Source organism: Prosopis cineraria, unplaced genomic scaffold (genome assembly GCF_029017545.1).
Source record: "Prosopis cineraria cultivar Desert tree isolate PC_DT_omini unplaced genomic scaffold, ASM2901754v1 PC4, whole genome shotgun sequence".
Classification (NCBI taxonomy): domain Eukaryota; kingdom Viridiplantae; phylum Streptophyta; class Magnoliopsida; order Fabales; family Fabaceae; genus Prosopis; species Prosopis cineraria.
In genome coordinates, this window is record NW_026555335.1 from 41,805,896 (window position 1) to 41,813,521 (window position 7,626).

Genomic DNA, 7,626 nt, shown 5'->3' on the forward strand with positions numbered 1-7,626 from the left:
TTATTGCAAAAAAAATTATTATTCATATTATGAATATGTACGGGATAATAAATTTTAAAATAAAATAATATTTTTATATAAAGAAGTTTATGTTTATTTTTAACTTTTGATTTAAATACTAAAAACATCCGTGTGTATTATATAGAGAATAAGTATTATTTTTTTACTTTTAACATCATTATTAAAATTATTTATTTATAATTACTTATACAATCGTATTTTGCACGTTTTTAGTATGACTGCTTTTCGTAAAAGTTATTAATTTAATATTTACTCAATTTTTGACTTGTGTGTTTTTAATGTGCTCATACATGGATCCAAAATCTAGCTTAGGTTTAAAAATTGTTGAAAAAATGTTTAGATTTAAAAATATACCATTTATTCAAATTATCAGAAAAATGAAATTATTGAATGTATTCAATTTTTAAAAACTGCATAAGTTACAAAAAAATAACATTCCAAGAACAAAATTTAAAAAGAACAAATCTTTCAATGGAAGGGACTTGAGGGGAATAAAAAAAATGTAAAGCATTTTTCGAGAAGTTAGATATTAAAAAATGTAAAATATTTTTAATCTTTTGAAGTATAATCATTACTTTTTTTTTTCTAAAAGTGCCGCTATTAATAATGACTTTATATTTATTATAAAATATTTAATAGGGGTAATATAAAAAGATAGGATTGATTGTAAAGTATGTCACTATTTTATTGGGAGATGATATTTGGTTAAAAATATCTTATATTTTTAAACGGATGAAATATATATATATATATATATAGACTAAAAACAATGAAAGTGAAAGCTTATAGAAAAACAAAGTAATAAATAAATTTAAGAAAGAATTACTTTGAGTCCCTCATAATACATTTAAATAATGAATGCTATCAAGTCTGTTGATACATTTAAGGGAGAATTGCTTTTATTTAAATATATTGTGTAGGACTTATATATAATTCTTCTCAAATTTAACTCATGAATCTAATAAGAATATCGATTTTTGTTATTTTTTCATTCCATTTTTTTAAAACATATTTTATTATTGAAAAATCATAGGTTTGACAAAAATATTAAAAATAATAACATTAGTATTAAAATGTCAAAATATAACATTTTTCAAATTATTGAGTATCAACAGTATGTTAAATTTAATGTTTAGTAACTGCATAACTAAAGAAAATTAACATTCCAATGTTGAGAAGTTGACTTGTCTCAACCAAAAAAACTTGCTTTATTTATTTTCGGGAAAATAAACTATTTAGTGCTTTTTATCTAAATAAAAATAATTTTTTTTAAATAGCTTTCTCTCTTCAAAATAATGGTAGCGATATGTTAGGCAGCAAATAATAGGAAAATTAACATATCACAACTAAAAAAAAAAAAAATCCATCATATAAAGTTAAGGAACTTATTATTTTTGGTTGGCATTGTAGAAGTTAATAACAATAACAATATATGAAGAATTCCAGCCTGGCAACCAAGGATGGTCTAATTGGTAAGAGTTTTAGGATAAATTGGAAATTTATGCATATATTATATATAAAATGATATTAAAAGGCTTTGGTAGAGAAACATTCGTTGTAAAACAATAAAAAGTATTTGCATTTTTGTCTTTTGCCCCTCTTTTACATTTGAGGGCGAGGTAAAAATTGGGAGAGGGGATGGCAATTGTTTGCATACATGCTTTATAGTCTACTATTTCTAAAGAATCAAGGGCCTCTACATAAATATCTAAAATGTTCACATTAAATAGTTGATATTTATAGATATTGATTTTTTTGCCATCATATCAATTATTGTTTTAAATTGATACTTTCTATAAATTAAATTATGGAGATAAGATTTTTAGAAGTATATGAAAAGCTACACTATTTTTAACTTTCGAGTAATTGTTTTTTATGAAATTTATATTACATAGTGAATATATAGGGTTAATAAAATTTTAAGACTAACATTTTTTAGCATAACATTTTTCCTATATTTAACTATATACCATGTAATATTGGATCAAAAAAGTTAAAAAGAAACACAATTAGGGTACACTTCAACTAAAACAATTGTGAATCACTGAATCTAATATATTGGAAGAGGCTGCTGGTAAATCATCAATATCAATATTTTTCCTTTTTATATTAACATCAATACGTCATTAATACTGTATAATTCAAAACTACACAGAGTAAACTACTCGTATGCCATGGTTGGGGGCTTCGGGCCTGGATACATGCAATCATTTATGCTTCTTAAATTCATTCTTTATATATTTTATTGGACTCTTGTATAATTTTTTTTTTCCATGCAATATTTATTCACATATTTAAATTCAAATATAAATTATACTTGAAAAGCATTTAAGTCTATCTCTCTCCCTCTCATGAATCTCTCAGGGACCGTTTTGGTTGGAGGGGAGGGGAGGCATTTTGTCCCCTCCCCTTGTTTGGCTTGAAAATTAGAGAGTAGGGGTAAAATTTTTCATACCTTGGCCAATGACCAATATGCCCTCTGTGATAAGTTGAAAAAATGTAGATACACTTTTTCAGTATCTCAACAATAATAAAATAAGAGTAAAATTGTTCATATATAATTATTTTTCCTCCAGTCTCCTCTCCTAAATCAAACAAGATAACATCAAACTCCTACCCCACCCTCCATTAAAGCCCCTCCCTTCCCCTCAAACCAAACACATTCTCAGTGTATTGGGAAAAAATATCTAATTTATAAGCTTGATTTCATTTGCTACTAAGGAAAAATAGTAGTATTAACACTATTTTCTAGGTTTAGATGCAGCAGTTAAGAACACCAGGGAACAGAGATCCCTAAAAGCCGTGTACTATACTATACCTCACCCATAATCCAATAAACACTAACCATCATCTCCAGCGCGCAGCCCACCATTTCCTGAAGGAACTTGCCTAGAGAGAGAGTTCCCATTTGAATCTGTTGCCAATTGGCTTTCCATCAGAAAATATTTCAAGTGATTACTATCATGCTGCACCTTCCCCGTGATCTCCAAGCATAAACCCTTGTTCAGCAATTTCTTTGGTTGTCTGTCTTTCCCGGACTTGCTACTCAAGCCCGGGTCCACAAAAATTGGTTGGATCTTAAGATTTGGATTTGGTTTGACCCGGTTCACTTCCCTTTCATCTGGCGGACGCATTATTCTATTTTCAGACTGTAATTCTGAAACCTCATCTTCATTCAGAAGCACCTGTAAGATTGATGACAGAGTCCAGGTGAAAGAATGGACAAACACAAGACTGGGTTTGCTTGTAAACAAGCATGCAAAGGCAGGTATATATGATCAACATCAGAGGAAGACGTAAGGAATCAAATGAATCTGATGCTTCCTCAAACAAAAGTTCACACACAACTAATCTTAGGAAGCATCTAAACTAATAAGCCTTCTGCATTTCACTATCAAGTATTCAGCCATTAAATAAAAACACAAAAAAGTAAACCAATAAAACAAATAAGCAAGATAACTTCAGATATATCAATAGATTCATGGACTGAAAGATACATTTGTTTTTAATCCTACTCATAAGATAATTCAAGCAGCATGAAATTCAAGCAGTGACTTTAATAATGTTAAAATAAACCTTGCGGCCAACTAGATCAAAAGTCACAACAACTTTACTCCGCTTGGCTCGCTCAGCATCTTCCATCTCCTCTTGTTTCTTCTTCAAAAGTTCTTTTTCCTGAGGAAATTGGAAAAAATTTCACCCACCCACCAAATGATATGCCAATGATAGGCAATGACAAGTTACGAACAAAATAAAATACCTCCTTCGATAACCAACTATTTCCATCAATCTCATAGTAGTCACTTTGGTCATCAAAAACTGTTGTTCGAGCAGCAGAGTTTCGGTCATAATCAACCAGCCTCTTAGCATAAGCTTCAGCAGCAGCTTCTGCTTCTGACAAGGGAGGCAACCCTTCTTCCAGACCAGCATACGTGCTCCCCTCTCTCAAGACAAGAGAACCACAGAAATTGCAAGGTCCCTCTCCTTCCTGTTCACAAACTATCTTGCCACAAGATAAGCAATTGCTGACTAGCCTGTGTTGACGTGCTTGACATGAGCATGGTCTTCCCTGCCGAAATACAATTGATCCTTTGGCAGCCTCAGCAAGTGAAACAGCTTTCCCACCTTTCTTCTTTTTAGAATTCACTTGATTTCCTTTATTTGATGTTTTTGATTCACTTTCGAGACTTGGAATCTGATTTTCCTGATTCTTAGCAACCGCATTTTGTTTGGGATCCACCTGATGGCTGGAGACTGTCACTGCTTTTGGTGTTCTCAATGATTTTTTACTTCCACCTGCAGATGCTTCGACTGAAGGTGGTTTGACATAGGTATGTAACTTAGATGTAGGAACATCTGATTTGTTGCTAAATTCTGACTGACCTCTCCGCCTTAAGTATTCTTCAATCACACTTTTACCTGCTTCTTGACCGATTATATTCTGCAATAAAAATAAAGATTAAGCCATTTAGACCTGCATTTTCTTGTCTACATTCAACTAGTAATTGCCTTTACCAATCGGGGGAGGATGCCAGGCCCCCTACAACAATTCATCTAGGCAAAGTGCTTTAATACGTTTGCAATAGTCTAATGTTAAAAGTTAACGTCTGCACAAAATCCATTCAAACGTTAAATTGCAAGAACATGTTTATTGGTAGTATAGTCATAATCTTAAGTTGAATTTGAAGGGAGTAGTAATCTGGCTGAGCCAGCCATGGGTCCAATGGACCAGTGGCTCTAAAACCAATAACAGGGAAGAATGAAAAAGGAAAAGAAGGGTGAGAGGAAAAAGAATTGCCAACCTGAAATCTTATTCCCCTACTAACTTCCTTTATTATTCATATTCATAACTAATAATGGTAGCCTTCTTAGGCTAATACGCTTAACAATCAGACAGTGTTAACTTTTATGGTAAATGCACCGCACATTGTGCCTTGCATAATGACTAAAAGGATTTGCCAACCAGACAGTATGTAAATGAAAAGTGAAAGCTAATATTGCCTATAAACGAAGACATAAATCCTACTTGAAATGATAGAAGACCTAGTCGGCTGTAGATTGTGGTAGAACGTGTCCCAAGGGAAAAATCCCACCATTATTAATTGATTCCATGGCTTCCACTTCAGAATTGCTTGCTCAATCAAAGGGGAAAAAATCATAAATAGATATTCAGACATTCTTCTTTCCTCTCAAAGTCTACCTCCTTCACCGTTCAGTTGGATTTCAATTGTCCCCGGTAAAGTTACAAATTTGGACTTTATTCATCGCCGTAGGACCTAAATAACGTAAGATAGTTACTGAAATACTATTACTTAATGAACTCAATTCCACAGAGGCGCATTCACAAAGATTTCAGAAAGGCTCGTACGTTGTTGAACCATAGAATACCCAGTAAGCAGAAATCAAGGATTAATATAATCTAATCGCACTGAACAAGAACTAGAAAGGAAACAAAACCATCAATCGGTGGACTATGGGAAAAGAAGAGAGAGAGAGGGATTACATCAAGGTACTCTTTGGCATCACAGGGATCAGCAAGGTCGCAGTAAGAAACAAGACCAGAAATAATATCTTTATCGAGGCCTAAGCCCAAACCAGTTTCAATCCTTCGGCACAGATCAAACAAGGCCTTCTCCAACCACTCTCCCGGCGATTCCATCTCCGAAACCTTCCCAAGCGGCTCCGGCTATGGAGACCGAAAACACTCTGAGTTCTTAATTCGCCGCCAGATCTTGCCAGGCTTGTCCCGGGGCCTTGCGAAGAGACCCGCACTGCTGCAACAAACCGAGAACTCTCTTTCTTTTACCCAAAAATCCAAAAACAAGGGTTCGTATCAACTATGACACACAACTTAGCCAGGATCCTGCGTCGTACGTGTTGGATTAGAAAATTTGAAACAATTACTAGAGATAAGCACCAAAGTTACGAATTGGATCGCGTGTTCATATTAATATCATTCTTTAATACATATTTATAAAGTACTAAATAAAATTAAAATATTATTTTTTTTAATTTAAAACTTTTTATTTTTGATGGGTATCCAATTTTTCTAGATTGTGAGTCAATATTTCAATATTGATACAAGAAATTTTTTGACAAATTAAATGTTATTAAATATTATGAAATTAAATTTTATATTACTAATATCTATTTGGAGACATTAGTGTAGATTAAAGGAATGGCTTTGATGGTGCTAAACGTATCTCTTAATAAATTAGATATAGAAACTATCCTTCTTTCAGATGATGGTCAAGGAGGAAAAAATATTAATACTATATCTATTAATAAGTATTAAGTGATAAGCAATTAGGTATAAATAGAATAAAAATATGATTAATAATTATTTTTGCTTGGTATTACTATAAATACTACAGAAAATTAATTCAATGGCTTTAAAAAATACAACTCTCATAAATTATTAATGAAGTTTTTGAATATTTTAAAATATAACTCATTTATAAAATTAATTAGATGTGTTTTTCCTTTTTTATCCTTAGAATAAATTTATTATTAAAACAGAATATATTTAAGTTAACTAATCTTTAACTTATTGGATCTTTTATTTTTATGAACAAAAATTGTATTGTGCATACTCCCTCTCTGATTTATTATCTCTGAATATTTTCTTCATCAGATTTTTTGATCTGATTTTTCTGAATCATTATATTCATTTTTTGTATAGTGCTTTTTTCATTATAATTTTTGATCTAATTTGTCCGAATCATCATCTTCATTATAGAGCTTTTCCTCTCAATTTTTCCCAAATGTTATAAAGAGGATATTAGACATTGAAGATGATACTCCATTACTGATATGTGATACTGTATCATTAATATACGACTGTATATCAATAATAAACAAATTGATAAGTTTTTGCTGATGTGGCTAATATATCAATGATATATATCATAGATCAATATAACCAAATAATTAAACATAAATTTATTTATAATTGATATACACCATATATTAATGAGATAGTATTGTAAATCAGTAAGATTCAAAAACACATAATCATTTATTCAAAATAAATCAAACATAGTTCACAAAAAATTTTGGACTCTTAGCTTATTACAGAAAATCAAATGCCCAAATTAATAAAATAAAAAATCATGAATCTGTCGCTTCATTTTTCCGCCGATGTGTTCCGTTTCATCGAGTACCGTTGATGTATTTCACCTCACTTTTATCCCTTGCCATCGTGACTGTGGCTTACTCATACCGCTCTGCTATCTCGCATTCGTCTCTCTCACATTGAGTTTCATTTTCTTTTTCGCATTTGTCTCTCTCGTTTGAGAGATTTCTTATGTTTTAAATTTCTTGATATTTTAAAAAATAGATATTAAAAGGGCAGTTTAGTAAATTAATTATAATTTAAATATTAAAAATGTCATTTTTAAAATTTTTAAAATGATAAATTATTTCTTTTATTTACTCTTATAATATGGGCTATTTGTGTAAAAATCCCAAATAACTATACATGTATAATAGTTTGGATATTTTTTAAATTGAAATTATATTTTTAATATTTCCATTATTTATATACACATACGTATTAAAAATATATCATATTTTATATTTTTATAAATGAAAGTATAGAGGTAT

The 7,626-nt window shown here is 30.8% G+C and overlaps 1 protein-coding gene across 1 annotated transcript; it reads right to left on the reverse strand.

The window, feature by feature from the left end:
* Positions 1-2,466: 2,466 nt before the first annotated feature.
* On the reverse strand, positions 2,467-5,907 carry LOC129307968 (uncharacterized). Its single transcript, XM_054948923.1, has 4 exons — positions 5,525-5,907; positions 3,782-4,462; positions 3,598-3,696; positions 2,467-3,206 (listed from the first exon to the last, which is right to left on the reverse strand). The coding sequence occupies exons 1-4, from the start codon at positions 5,678-5,680 to the stop codon at positions 2,862-2,864; spliced, it is 1,281 nt and encodes a 426-aa protein (XP_054804898.1). The 5' UTR covers positions 5,681-5,907; the 3' UTR covers positions 2,467-2,861.
* Positions 5,908-7,626: the final 1,719 nt, after the last annotated feature.

What these genes read in the sequence shown, in the direction of transcription:
- LOC129307968 (XM_054948923.1), bottom strand. Translation starts at nt 5,680, where the DNA reads ATGGAATCGCCGGGAGAGTGGTTGGAGAAGGCCTTGTTTGATCTGTGC. An exon ending in ATAGTTGGTTATCGAAGGAG is followed by an intron (nt 3,697 to 3,781) that starts GTATTTTATTTT and finishes CAATTTCCTCAG; the next exon opens with GAAAAAGAACTTTTGAAGAA. An exon ending in TTGATCTAGTTGGCCGCAAG is followed by an intron (nt 3,207 to 3,597) that starts GTTTATTTTAAC and finishes TCAATCTTACAG; the next exon opens with GTGCTTCTGAATGAAGATGA.